The 15,391-nt window shown below is 27.4% G+C and overlaps 1 protein-coding gene across 7 annotated transcripts in view; it reads left to right on the top strand.

Annotated features, from left to right (window-relative positions):
- LOC100198550 (tetratricopeptide repeat protein 28) overlaps nt 1-15,088 on the top strand; it is a 36,374-nt gene extending 21,286 nt beyond the window's left edge. For 3 of the 7 annotated variants that reach the window (XM_065807798.1, XM_065807801.1, XM_065807802.1), the window contains exons 4-9: nt 1,053-4,234; nt 4,312-4,546; nt 6,724-6,800; nt 7,390-7,606; nt 7,778-8,368; nt 14,251-15,088. In XM_065807798.1, the coding sequence (XP_065663870.1) occupies nt 1,053-4,234; nt 4,312-4,546; nt 6,724-6,800; nt 7,390-7,606; nt 7,778-8,368; nt 14,251-14,681 (4,733 nt within the window). In that variant the 3' untranslated portion in view covers nt 14,682-15,088. Of the gene's footprint in view, nt 1-1,052; nt 4,235-4,311; nt 4,547-6,723; nt 6,810-7,389; nt 7,607-7,777; nt 8,389-14,208 lie in introns of all 7 variants that reach the window. The other 4 variants (XM_065807797.1, XM_065807800.1, XM_065807799.1 and 1 more) reach the window with 2 other exon arrangements.
- The last annotated feature ends 303 nt before the right edge of the window (nt 15,089-15,391 follow it).

The raw sequence follows: 15,391 nt of genomic DNA, 5'->3' as shown, positions 1-15,391 counted from the left end.
ATATATAACTATGAATGCATGTTTAGATGACATCTCTGACATCACACTGAAATAGCCTGCTGCCAGGGGCTTCAGTACATAGATCAACTATCCTATAGCCTTCTGCTGCTACTTTGACTGAGGTTTTAGCATGGGATGGTAATTTTTTCTTTCATTATTTGTAGTTTTTCTGAAAACGCTGTATGCTATGAACGCAGGAAAAACAACTAACCATTTGTTATCTGTATACCATATGTTATCTGTATAGTAGATATGTAGTAGATATATATATATATTCTTATAGTTTGACACCTAAATTTACTGTTTGAGGCAAAAAACGGTTCTTAACGACTCTTTGTTTTTAAAAGTGACAAAACTAGGACACTTTTTGTAAATAAACCATTAAATTTAATTGAAAAAACTAATTAAATTTTATTATTTAAAAAAAAACACATCTTTGTAGACTGGAATAATCTTTATTTTTAATAATAATAAAAATATTCTGAATGTTTTAATTTTTATTTTTTTTACTTTTTACATATATATTTTTTATTTTTTTACAGTTACATACATTGACTGACAATAAGAAGTGCTGCTACATCAACAGAGGGTTTTGGTTTTGGCAGACAATCTATCAATTAAAATTTTTTTTTTTAGTTTTTAAACTTTTTTGGGTCTTCTAAATTAATTAAAAAACAAAAACATAGAGGTTACATTTTGACAGAAATAAAGCTTATTTTATTTTTTGTTTAATTCTCACCATTAGCTATGGTGAAGACAACTTATATAAGAAAAAAAAAATCTCTTATATAAGTACTCACCTCCCCTTCTTTTTAATTGTGGATAAACAAGCTTATATACCTTGGATGGCGGTATTCTTACTGGTAGTATAACAATAAATATACTTATTCCTGATCTGCAAGCAGGTTGATATTAGATCTAACCACAGAAGTATGAAACCATGGAGGTTTATATTTCATGTATATCATTTTCCCAATGTTTGTATATCTCTAGCATGGTATTTAAACTTAAATTGAAATTAAACTCTGAAAAATTTATTTTTATTTGCTTAGGTAATTTCTCAAGTGTTTTAGGAAGATTGCATGAAGCTCTGCCTCATTATGAAAACCATCTTTTGCTTGCTAAAAAGTTAGATGACAAACTTGAGGTCTGCAAAGCTATGCAAAATCTGGCTCATATTTATTATAGATTAAATAGATTTACTGAGTCTATAAAGTGCTATGAAGAATCTTTATCCTTAGCAAATGAGTTGGATGCATATGAATTGATTGGATTAGCATATTACAACTTGGGATTAGTCTACTTGGCTGATAATGACTTTGAAAAAGCAGTTCGCTGTCAAAAACTGCTTCTTGCATCAGCTCAAGAGAAAAAAAATGTTTTTAGTATATGTAAAGCTTATGGAAACTTAGGCCTAATTTATATGAAAATGGGAAAACACAGTGACGCTAAAGATTATTTCAAAGAGCAAATTTGTGCAGCAGAAAAGTCTTCAATAGAGACATTAAAATGTGATTGTTATAGAGACTTTGCTGTTGCTCTGGCTTCTGAGAAGCTTTACAAAGATGCTTGTGAACAATATGAAAAAGAAATAGCATTGCGCCGAAAATTAAATAATGAAAAACTGTTTGAATCAATACTTTCATTTGCATCATTTTTAGAAACAATAAAAGAATTTGATTATGCTTACAAATGTTATAGTGAACTATTCCAAGCAACGAAGCTCCAAAAAGACATAAAAAACTGTAAAAAGGTATGCCATTTAATGGGGAACTTAAGCATAAAAATGAAGAAATTTAAAAAAGCTATATCGTTTTTTATATTGGAATTAAAATGCACAGAAATTTATCGTGTGGAAATAACTGACATTATTAATATTCATAGGCTGTTAAGTGAATGTTATGACAATTTAAATGACTTTGAAAATGCAGCATATTATTTATTAGAATGTCAAACCATTGCTGTTTTCATGAAAAACTATTCAATAGAAAATGAGATAAGCAAATGTCTTCGCCAACTTTGCGAGAAATACAATGACTATAAATCAGCATTGATGTATTCTGAAAAGAGAATAATATCGAGTCAAGAGCTAACTGATTTTGATAAATGTGATGCTTATAAAGATATTGCAGCATCTCACTTGTTATTAAAGAACTATGATTCATCTTTTTTTTACTATAACCAATTACTTTCACTTGCTAAAGAGTTTAACATTTCACAGTTTGAATATGATGCATACACAGGACTTGGATTGGCCTATGCTCAAGTATTGAATTTTATGGAATCTTTAAAATACTATTTATGTGCTGAAGAATGCTCAGAGAAGTTAAGCAAACCTTATATAAAAGCAGAATGTTTAGTTAACATTGGAGATTGCTACCAATATAGTAGTGATAATCAACATGCTTTAGAATATTATAAAAAGGCACTGGAGATTTGTCAACAAAATGATTTTAAAACCATAAAAGTTACCATTTTTGGCCGCATTGGAAAAACATTTCATTTACTTGGTAATTCAAAAAAAGCAATTTCTTATCTTTGCATGGCAGTATCTGTTTGTGAACAGCTACAAGAGCCTGCTGAGTTCATAAAATGTTTTTATCGCCTTGGTCTAAAATTTTTTTTTGAAAATGATATTGAATCATCTAGTAAGTGTTTTCAAAAAGTGATTGATTTCATTGAGGAAAATAAACTAAAAACAGATTTGCTATTGAAAGAAATAAATTTTATAAAAGCTTCTTATGAAATGCTTCAAAAGGTTTATGTTACTAAAAAAGAATACCTGCAAGCGATGTTTGTTGCAGAAAAAGGAAATATTTTCAATCGAAAGCTACTTATAAGTAAGTCAGGTATAAAAATTTGTGTAAACATCCCATTATTCTCTAAGTTTGTTCATTCTTTAAAAACTGTTACACATACTACGTGTCTCTATTCGATTGTAATTGGCAAGTTGTATTGTTGGATAATAAAACGAAATGAAGGGTTTGTGAAATTCTGGGAAAAAAGCGTTGATGAAACTAATCTTGACTCAACTTTTTTTTTATCAGATTTGGATAATTTTGTTACATGTATTTCAGGCAAAACATTAAAAACTCTTAATGACCTTGTTTTTAGTGCACGTAGAAGCTTTAACGTCGATGGAGATTTATGCATCCATGCAAAAGTTGATAATGGTTTACCGAATATTGAACTGCTAGATAATAAAATTAATCAAAACAAGCCAAATGAGTTTGCAAAATCGAAACTTGAAGATTTTGATGTTGATTGTCAACTTAGCACTGCTAATAATTGTTTATATTTGCTATTTTTTTCTCAGGTTGTTTCATTTTTAGACGCTTTTGAAAAAATTTACACTGAAAAATATGATATGATTTTGGTGTTGCCATGCGAAATTACACTTGTACCATTCTATGTTTTTAAAGATGACTCAAAAAGGTCATTTTTATATGAGCATTTCAATTTTTTTTTTAGCACAGATATATTTTCATTATTGGAAAATTCCAACAACAAAAGTATACCTTTATCTCAAGAAGAAAATTTTATAATATTCGGAGAAAAAGTTTGTAATAATGAAACTAGAAACATTAACAAAGTACTTAAACATTCAACTTTAATTACCAGTAACTCGTCCAAAGAAGAAATACTTGAACAAATATCTTCTAGTACTATAAGTCACATTGCATTAAATGTGATGTGGCATACACCAGGGATTTGTTTTCCTTACATTGACAATATTGTTGAACATAATTGTATTGACCTACAAATATTAGACCTTGATGATAATCGCCCAGTCAGCACTCCTAACATAATTATTTCTGTAAAAGATATCATATGCAAAACTAAGCTCCATTCAAAGCTAGTAGTATTTGGAGTAAATATTTTTAATGATTCTATTTGTGTTGATGGTATGCAGTCTCTAGTTTCATCATTTCTAATAAATGGATGTGAGACAGTATTAACATCTCAATGGCCTATATCTAAAGGGGCAAGCTCCTATTTTTTTAGTAGGTTTTATGAACAATTCAGTCAAAGGGTTCCAGTTTACAATGCTTTTAACAATGCTATCAAAGAAATGCAAGCCTCTAATGATTATAACAGTCCTTCTAATTGGGCTGGCCTTGTAATATATGGAAAAAATTGTCAGCTAACCAAAAAAGCATGCAATTTCACTAAAGCATTTAACAAGTTTTTAGAAGTTCCAAATCGTGATTCGCTAAAGATAATTCTTCATTTGGTAAGTTGAGATTAGATTTTTGTGAACATTTTTTACAGACATCTGTTTATTTGTTTTTCCTTTTTTGTCTAATTTAGGTTGAAACAGCCCAGAAGCGTCTTGCGCAAGATCTTCGAACGTCTTTATACATAACAGAAGAAAGTATTCAAGTCAAACTTTTGCCAACTAATGTTAACTGGAAGCCTATTTTAGTATCATTAGGATTTCGATTTGAGAAAGCGCATGATAATATTCCAGATGCTGTATTCTTTCCAGAGTATGAATACACAAATCTACTTGCTAAAGCATCCAAAACTTTGTATGGATTTCTTGGTATGCATGTTTCTTTGTTTTACTTTTTTTCTTTTTTTTTGAACAGATTTAACAATCAAGCATGATTTAAATGCAATTTTGAATTATTGGTGTTTTTTAAATTTGCCCTTAATGCTATCTTTCAGAGGATTTTTAAGTTCTTTTGCATTAATTTTCAGTTATGCAAAATAAATCTCATAAAAGAAAAGTCAGTTATTCTCTCAAACTCCTTCCCTGCATATTTTCAAGATAAAAATTTGTTTAAAACTGAGTTGGGAAATGAGATTTTCTTTGTTTATTTTAAATTTTCAAATTTCAACTTTTTTTTTTAATTCAAAAATTTGCTTACATTAATAAGAAGTAATTGGTTATTTATTAAAATAATCTCTGATAATCAAATAGAGATCTAAATTACATACAAATGCAAATGAGAATCAAAATAGCGTTTAGTACATTTTAGTACATGTTTTGATTTTGAATTATCGCTTTAAATGTTTTTGAAAAATGTTTAGAGAAAAAGCCTGCAATAATTTTGCTACCAGGATGTTGTTTATGAAATTAATACTGCTCCTTGTTTAAATATTTATGCATCGTACTTTTTTTACTATTTATTTCACCATAGAATTTGGAAATTTACAATAATATATTATAAACTTACATATATAAGGTTAGGTGTCACTTGTATAATTAGAAAATAGTCAATGGAGTTACACCTAAAAAAAACAAAATAGTAAAAAAAAGCATAGAAAGAATTTAAAAGAAAAAAAAATAAACATAGAAAACTAACATAAAAACTTAGAAGAGAAAAAAAAAGAAAGAAAAAAAAAGAAAACAAAGCACTTATTTGGGCTGATAATATTAATAATAGATAAAAATACTTATTAATTTAAAACAGAAAAAAAATTAATGATAAAAATAATGGCAAAAATAACTATAGTAAAATTATCACAGTAATTATAAAAATAAACATAAGGATCGCAATAATTATAACAACAACTATAAATCTATTACTACAATGGAATCACTATCGCTATCATTATAAATAATATTATTAAGGAATCTAAAACAAAGATATCTTAATGATAATGATAATAATAGTTGTAAAGTTAAAAAAATATAAGTATAAAATAAAAATAATAATAGTTTTATTAATACAGTAGTATATTAAAGCAATAATAATAAAAGATAAAATTAATGTTCATTAGATATATACTCAAATAAAAGTTTCTTCTTTTGGTTTCGATTGAAAAGAAAGATGTTGGTACTAAAAGTGTATTTAGTTAAAAAAAAAATCTTATAAATGATATTTATTGGCTTTAGTGAGAATACATTGATGTTTTATGGAGAGCTTGCCATATTTGCATACAGCGTTGAAAATGGAAGTGTGCAAATTAACATATTAAACTTTAGTTTTTTTGTCTCTTCTTTTTGCTATCCTGTTTATGTCAGTGAATTTTAACTATAGTTCATAAATATGATGAACTTTTATTTTCTTTACTAAAAATATAAGTAGGTCTTTCATACAGTAACATCATTTGTCTATGTATTCTAAATGTCTTTGAAGACTTTGAGGACATGTTTTGAATAATTTATCATGATAATTATGCATCCTTTCATACCCACTTTACTTAACTCTTTGTTTGTGTCTATTTTTGTAAACATAATTTGTAAACAAAGTTAACCATGTTATATACACCCATATTATATGCTCCCATATTATATACACCTATATTAATATACTCCTATATTATGTACACCTATACTATTTATGATCTTTAGTAAGTTGAAGTTTAACAATTAACTCCTTAGGAAATTAATTTTATCACAATCAACCAACTCGATTACACTATGACATCCTCTTGTTTAATATTTACATATTGTATTCATGTATTTGCATATCGGCTGGCAAGTTGACCAATAACATGACTGATTTATTCATTTATTTAATTCAAGTTGTTGATCCCCATTACCCATTTGAGTATTTCTTGAAGGCAAACCTTTAGCATCCAATTTACAAACGTTAGAACTATAATTTTTTTAATTTTTTTTTGAATTAAAATATTTTACTTCATAAAAAAATTTATAGTTTTCAAATTTTTATTTTAGATTAGATTTATTTTATTTTAATTGCTATTTTTTTAGAGTTTTATTTATTTAAGCAAATAATCTCCTTTAAATGTTCTTTAATTTTTTTTTAGGTCTTAACAGAAATGGCTTGTTAGCAATATCACGATTACGTTCTTCTCCGACTGCAGTTTTGCACCTTCAAAAGATTGTAAGTTTTGTAAGTAAGAAATTTGAGATCTTGCATGTAATGTAAGTTAGGAGTGTGAGATCTTGAAAACAATATAAGTAAATAGTATAAATTCTTGCATATAATATTGCATTGAAATTGCATGGATAAATAATCGTAAACTTGTTTCTCCGCACATTTCTTTTTTTCACAATTTTCTTTTTTTTTGCCTTAAGTTTAGTGGTTGATTACCCTTAAAATTTATAAAATAATATAGTTTTGAATTTTATTGATCAAGTTGAGAAACTTATAAAAAAGCTACCATCACCATGATCATGATTTGCTATCACAGTGATCACCATAATCATGTTTGTGATAATCATGATTGTGGGTGGGACTTTCAATTTAGTTTTGGTCGTCAGTTTTTGTCCAATGATATATTGGGTTGATCTATTTTTTTGGAGGAAAAAAACTGGTTTAAGTAACTAAAAACTTGATTATCTTGTGATGATGATGAGTTTTCATCAAAAGATAAACATTCTGATGATGATCATGAGCTCATGGTTATGATTATCAACCAATTATAATCACTAAAATGAAATAAATCATTAAAAAAAAAAATTATGTTTAGCTTCAAGATGTCATACATTATTTCAACCAAGAAATGTCTGATGTGCAAGTCTCTTTCCCTTCACATTTGTGGCGCTTACCTGGTTGTCATGAATTTTTATCATCCCTTGATTTTGATTTAGTTGGTGTTGAAAAGACAGAAGTTAAATTGCAATCTGGAAAAAAAGAAGGGAAAAAAACTTTGCAATGTGCAGTGCAATCTTTAAACAATCTTTTAGGTATTTTAGACTTTTAAAATGTTTTATTTACTATCATGATTTAAGCTAAATATAAATGTCAATATTATTATTAACTTATCATCAATTGGTTTATACAATTTACAAAATGATGCATATTGGATGACAGATTTAAAGGTTATTTAAACTAAATTTAACTTTTTTTTATTATAGATAATAATGAAGATGATGCGTTAACCAATAGAATGTATGACCTAAAGTTAATAAGTCAAACACAGAACTTAAATAATTCTGTTAGAAAATCAAGTTTAAGCAGTGAGCTTGATTGTTTTAATGTTGTAACTGGTGGCAACGCAAAGCGATTAAAAATGAAGACGTCAATTGATGGGTTTGAAAAGCGATTTTCACAAATTGATGTCAGTGACATGACTTTATGTGAACAAGAAGTTGAACACTGGCAAAAAACATTTTATTTTGACAATGAAGACATAACTGATATTGAACCAGATATCATTGAACAAGAGGACATTGATGCATTTATTGACAATTTAAAAAGTACTGATTTAGCGAATGATGCCTTGTGTAATAGTGACACTTGTGAAAAAAAAACAAATTCATTTCGAAAGAAAAGTTTTTTCTCTCGTAGCTATCTTATTTCAAGTAGCAAAACTATGGATAGGATTGACAGCATAAAAACTATGGATAGGATTAACAACATAAAAACTATAGATAGAATTAACAGTATAAAAACTATGGATAGAATTAACAGCATAAAAGCTATGGATCGGATTGACAATATAAAAGGTTTGTTTTTTAGACATATTGTGTTTTTAATAGATCTTTATTTGATTTGAGATTAGCAAGTTTGATTGGTTTGGAGATTAGCAAGTTTGATTGGTTTGGAGATTAGCAAGTTTGATTGTTTCTGGCAAATAGAGTTAATATTGTCAGAGGTGATTTTATTTGGGTGTGTGTGTTTGATAAAAATCAGTCGGGTAAATTTTAGTTTTAAGGATTTTTTTTTTTCAGAAGCCAGTTGGTACTATTATGGTTTTACCCCCCCCCTCGCCTGCTCTCATTTTATTTGTAAAATTGCCACAGAATATTGTGTGATCATTATTGTATTGTTGTGTTTACAGAACAAGCTCAGTAATGTATTTAATCATTGTTATTTTATAAGCTATATGAATGCCCAATGAGTTAAGTATTTAAATTTTTAAAGTAATTATTTTATATTATATCTTGAAAAAATTGACTAGAAAATTTTTTATTAAATAATAAAAGTTTTATAGATTCGCTATATTTAAGACCTAAGTCGACACTATTTTAAAGATCTTTCTATTTTTGATAATATTTGATTACTATCAAATGTTCAAGGGTTTTGAGCAGCTCATTTTTAAAATCCATTTTGTTATACTAAACACAAGGTAACACCTAAGCTAACGCCTTGAATGTGTAACAAAATGATACTGTTCAGTTTTATTATGATCAGATACTGTTTTATTTTTCAACTTTGGGGAGCAGTATTATCTAATCTGTGCTATTTTTGCAAACCATAGTCTGCATAAAAGAACAAAATACAAAAAATAATTGATGCTCAAAAATGAAGAAAATATATTAAAGCAGTGACTTCAGCAGAGAATGATAAAATAATTACTGTCGTGTGTTGCATTTCATCAGGCGGTTAATATGTGCCCCTGAAAAGGGTGTTTATACATAAATAAATGGGAGAAAATTTTATGGGTAAGCCACCTGGTGGACTAAAGATTGCTTTTTAACCAAATGCTGGGTAAGGGAGGAGCTATTTACTTTAGTAGTTAAAAAAGCACTTTATTTTATTTGAATAGTCCAAAATTAGATCCAAAACTAGATCCAGTTTTGTTATTAATAGATAGTCAAACTATTCACACCAGAATTTTGGGCTTTTTTTTTTAACATATATATTTTGTCTAACAATACAATCAATATAAATATACAAACAAAAAAATTATGGTCATAGCAAGAAGATGACGGTGAAGTCTTCTTCTTGCTACAACCATAATTTGTCTTCAGGTCTAAATCACCTAGCATCATTTTTATTGGCATACTTTTTCCATTGTAAATACAGAATAGGCAAAAAAGTTTCAAGAGTTTTCGAAATTAAGTTTATTCAATTCAAAATTATTGTAAAATTTTACAAAATTTTACAATGATGCTGATCAAATTATGTTGATCCATTAAAGATATAAAATGATAAATATTTTAAGAGTTCTGTCTAAGAGTTTATAAAAATATGATTTTTGATAAAGAAAAAAGTTTGCATTTCTTTTTTCAGTTTATACTGTTAAGAAAACTTAAATATAGTTTATCTAAATGTATTAGTTAGAGGTAATGCTTGAATTCAGTGTTAAAAGACATTAAAATTGCATATGCAAATATAAATGGTCTCATAAATAAACTTGACAGAAATATACTATATGTAAAAAAATTTAAACCTCATATACTCGGACTAACTGAAACCTACCTAATGTCCTCAATCTTTGAAAAAGAGCTTGAAATTTTTGGTTATTCTTTTATAAATTTAGAATCATCAAGTGCTCATACCGGTGGTTGTATATTGTATTATAAAAATGACATTAAAGTAAAGTCTGATCCTAAATCTATCGTCAAAGACAAGTGTCATTGGTTATTATCTACTGAACTAGTCATTAACAAAATTATGTTTCATTTCAGTGTTTTGTATAAATCTCCACAGGAGAACAAAACCATCTTCTTGGAGTTTTTCGATACTTGGATTACTACAATTCGTTCCAAAAATATTATCATTCTTGGTGACTTTAACATAAATACACTTTCAAATGACAAACACTCTATAGCACTAAAGCAATCTATCAAAAATAATCAAATGTATATTTTTAACAGTAAACCAACAAAAATATCTGAAAAATCAAGTACTTTTATAGACTTAGCAATTTCAAATTGTACTCTTATCGAAACTAACGAAAAAGAAAAACTTTCTGATCATGAAATGATTACTTGTAGATACACTATCAAAGAAAAGAGACGATCCAAAACTAAAAAAGCAAACAATGTTGGCAACAGTAGTAAACAGAACTTCAATAAAATTGATTATTCTTTATTAAATAAAAACATTTCAGTTGAATTAAAAAATATGTAAAAAGAAATTAATATTGAAGTAATGGCTAATAGTTATACAACAATTATTATAAGGAAATTAGAATAAGGAAATCAACAACAACAATCCACCTATTCACAATAACTGGTTAAGAAATTATAAATACACAGATGCAGTAAAAGAGTATAATCATGAATGGAAAATATATGTTTGGTTTAAATACCATGGTTTTAGTGAAAGTAAATATAAAACACAATATAGCAAATTTAAAAAAATAAGAAATAAAAAAACATCAATATTAAGAAAACTAAAAGCTGATTACTATAAAATAAAAATTGATTCAGTCAAAAATGATCCTAAAGCTATGTGGAATTCCTTGAAATATCTAACAACTATCAAACCATTAATTAAGTCAAATATAATGGATGATATTAAATCTGACAAAGTAAAATGTTATTAGGAGTTTTCAAAGAAGTGAAACAAATAAATCCACTCCAGATAAATATAATGAATTTTTAATCAAAAGTATTATAGATATTGAAACATCAATTCATAATGATATGAGTTATAATGCTATGGAAAATTTATCACTAAATGATAATATTTCTTGTTTTTGTGAATTTATTCCTTTATCTATGCAAGACTTAAATGAAATAGTAAAACAATTACAAAACAAGAATTCAATGTGTGAGGGCTTAAATGTTATTATTTTCAAAGAATTATACTCATTATTTTCAAGTACTCTATTAAAAATTATTAATTTATCGTTAAAAACTGGGAAAGTTCCTTCTAAATGGAAAAAATCAACAATCGTTCCAGTTCCAAAGGTATTGTCACCAAAGTTACCACAAGACTTAAGACCAATTAATATGCTTCCTACTTACGAAAAAATATTAGAAATAGCTGTTCACAAGCAGTTGTCAAGTTATTTTGAAAGTAATAATATTTTTTATAATAATCAATTTGGTTTCAGAAAAAATAGATCGACTGAATCAGCTATTCAACTACTTCTTTCCAAATGGAGAACATCTTTAAATAACAATAAATTTGTTATAACAGTAATGCTAGATTTTAAAAGGGCATTTGAAACAATTAATAGAAAGATTCTTGTACAAAAGTTACAAGGTTATAAAGTTAAAGGTACAGTTCTTAATTGGATCGCAGACTATCTTTCAATGAGAACTCAAGTAGTCAAAATAAAAGGTGAAGAATCTGGAGAACTGGTTTGTGGTATTGGGGTTCCACAGGGTAGTGTTCTTGGACCTCTTTTGTTTATTATCTACATGAACGATATTGCATCAAAAATTGAGTGTTCTTTTGTAAATTTGTTTGCTGATGATATATTGGTTTGTATTGAGGGTACACAAAGAAACTATTTTTAAATTAAATCAAGACTTAAAAATACTTTGTAAATGGCTAAGTAATAACAAACTTAAATTAAATACTCTTAAGTCCATGACCATGCTTATTATTAATTTAAAAAAAAGAAAAATAGTTAAATAAATCATAACCATAACATAAAAGTTATATTGGATGACGTAGTCATTGAGTTTAGTGATAGCGTGAAATATCTAGGGATTATTATTGATTATCAACTTAATTTGACAGAACATATCAAATATATCTCAAATAAAATAGCAAAAAAAAACTGGATATCTTGGTAGAATAAGCAAATCTTTAACTCAATGGACCAAAAAGATAATCTTTCAAACTATAATTGCTCCCCACTATGAATACTGTGCTTCTATTTTTCTTGATGTCAACACTAATAACTTAAATATCTTAGAAAAACTACAAAACAAAGCAATGAGAATTATATTAAAATGTGACTGGTCAACTCACAAAACAGAAATGTTGAAATTGCTTAGTTGGATAAGTATAAAAAATTGAATAATTTTTAAATCACTCTGTTTCATTCACAATGTTACATCAAATGAAAATAATATACTTAAACAGTTCTATTCAAAAAATAGTGAGTTGCATCAACATTACACTAGACAAGCTAGTTATTTTCATAAAAGCAGCCAATATAATAGAGCAGGGCAGAAGTCATTGTTCGTGTTTGGTTTCAAACTATACCAGGAAATAGCTTGTGAATTTGTTCACAAAGTTCAGCTGGACTATAAAAATTCAAAAAAAAACTGCTTCAAACACTAAAAAAAGATTTGCGGTTTTTAATAGCGTAAAAACATAGTTTAGAAATCAAGAAGTTATTTTCTGAAAATTGATTAGGGTAATTATGGTTGATTTATGTAAGGAAAAAATCAATTTTTTTTGAGACAATTCATATTTTGTTTTATATATGAGTTTGTATTGTGGCTCGAATCTTCTTGCAAGAGAAAATAATGTCTAGCTCTTAACTTTTACTCACAGATAGCAATCACTTGATGTTTTTGTTTTTTGTTGCTTGAAATCACATTATGATGAGTAGATTAGGTTATTATAGACAAAAGAGCAATGGATATGTTACTGAGATTGATGTACCTGAACTCTATGCAAATGCATACAGTCAGCAAACATTGAATACACAAAGCATTTCAACCACATTGACTACAGCTTGCACAACTCCTTGCTTACATTTGTGCCAGTCTTATCATATCTGGCAAATAATCAGACATTATTGAAACTTGTAAGTTGTTTTGAAACTTGTAAATAAGTTTTATAATTTGGTGGGAAATAAACCAAAAGTTCATTTTCGACAAATCAAGATTTGCTAGGTCGACGATTTTTAAAGCCTGTTTACACTGAAAGTTTTTGTTTTTATCGGTGACTGAAATAATTATTTTCTAATTTTCAAGGCCTATTTTCACTTAATTTTTTTTTTTAGTTTTGAGATAAAAAATTTTTTGTTGATAACAATTAAAAATTTATAAACGGAAGGGTCTTAACAAGTTTGTGTGTGTGCGTGCGTGTGTGTGTGTGTATGTGTGCGTGCGTGCGTGTGTGTGAAAAACCATTTAAAATATTAAAATTTGTATTTTAAATTAAATTACAAAATAAAAAGGGGTAAGTTTTAGATCCAAAATGGGTAAATTTCAGATACAAATTGATGATGTTTTTTTAAAGCTAAGCTATTAGAGCTTGAAGTTTAAAAACAAAAATCCTAAACCTAATAAAAAAAATAATAGTGACGACCTATAGTTATTGTTTGAGTAATAGTTATTGTATTGAGTATATATTGCCAGGTATTTTGGATATTTATCTCTATAATTGCGTAAATTTATACAGTAAGAATAGTTGAATTATGCGCCTGAATCATTTAAATACACCTTTTTGGTTAGCTTAGTTTTGGTTGGTTTTTAAGTTAACCAATTTTCACTTTAATTTAGCATTTTTTCATTTTAATTTTGCAATTTTCATTTTAATTTCGCAATTTTCATTTTAATTTGGATCACAAAATTTGCAAAAATCACAAAAATTAAAGTGAAAGTTGCCGAATTAAAATGAAAATTGACTTACCTAAAAGGTGCAGTTAAATTGTTTCCCTAAATCATTTAAATAGTTCAACTATTTGCCTGAATCGTTTTAGATTAATAATTTTTTATTTTTGTAAATATTTTTATTTGTTAAGATGATCAAGAAAAGGCTGCACAAAAAAGTAAAGAAGAATTTATTAAATGTGTTAAACAAAAGAAACCTCCTGATGAGTGGCGTAGATTGAGGTTGGACAGTGATTACTTTAACAATAATGCAAACATTAAAACAATTAATGTACGAGATTCTTTTTGCGTGCATCGTGGTTTTTATTGTCGCCGTATTTCAGATTTTTCAACATCTTCATCAAGAAACTCATACGATTCTTCTTTATCAGCAAAATCACACAACGAGGAAGGTGTCAGAAAAAAGAAAAAACTATTCAATTTGCTAAAAAAAGCTAAGTCGATTGGAAATATGGCCGATGAACCCGATAATTCTCGTTATACTTACGATTCTGACGAAAAAATTACTAAAAAATTAAACAAAGTAAAAAAAAAAAAACACTTTCCACTTCAAACATTTTAAGTAACAATGATCAGCTGAACAACAATAACAAGAGCAACACACTTCATAAGGAGGATAATAGTCTTTATATGAATGAAAAGAATAAAAAAAAACAATCTTGGTTTGAAATATCTACGAAATAATATAATATTTTAACGTTTTTTTTAATCTAAAGAACAATGCCAGTATAATGGAAGGCGAAGGATGTTTTGCAAGTTTATCTTTTACCACATATAAGTCAAAGCACCTATCAGTTGACAAAAAAAAAGGGAATAAATCAGTTTATTGACTTTTTATGGCTAAAAACACTCAAAAAATAGTTGTCAAATAATTATTTAAACAACGATGTCAATAAGGCAGATGAGTTTATTATATTAGAGTTTAATTTATTAATATTTAAATTTATGCTTTTTAATTAAGCAGCAAAATATTTTTTATTTAATTTTTGACCAACACCGAAGACAACAAAAATATGGCAGTATAAAAATTGTCACTATTAAAAAGTAAAAAAAACCGTTCGATGCGAGCTCTGGCTATACTTAACGTCATCGGTAAGGAGGGAGGCTTGAACTTGGTCTTTCGCGGTACTCTGTGACTAGACCGTCAGATCTTTTTGGGGTACCTAAAACAAAATTAAGAAAAAAAGAGGTTTCAGGAAAAACGCGAAAATAAATTAAAAATGTGTGAAAGTGCTTTAGTTATATACTTGATTGATTTATTGACGACATTAC

Source organism: Hydra vulgaris, chromosome 10, assembly GCF_038396675.1.
Source record: "Hydra vulgaris chromosome 10, alternate assembly HydraT2T_AEP".
Lineage (NCBI taxonomy): Eukaryota > Metazoa > Cnidaria > Hydrozoa > Anthoathecata > Hydridae > Hydra > Hydra vulgaris.
This window is presented reverse-complemented; position numbering and strand designations above follow the sequence as displayed.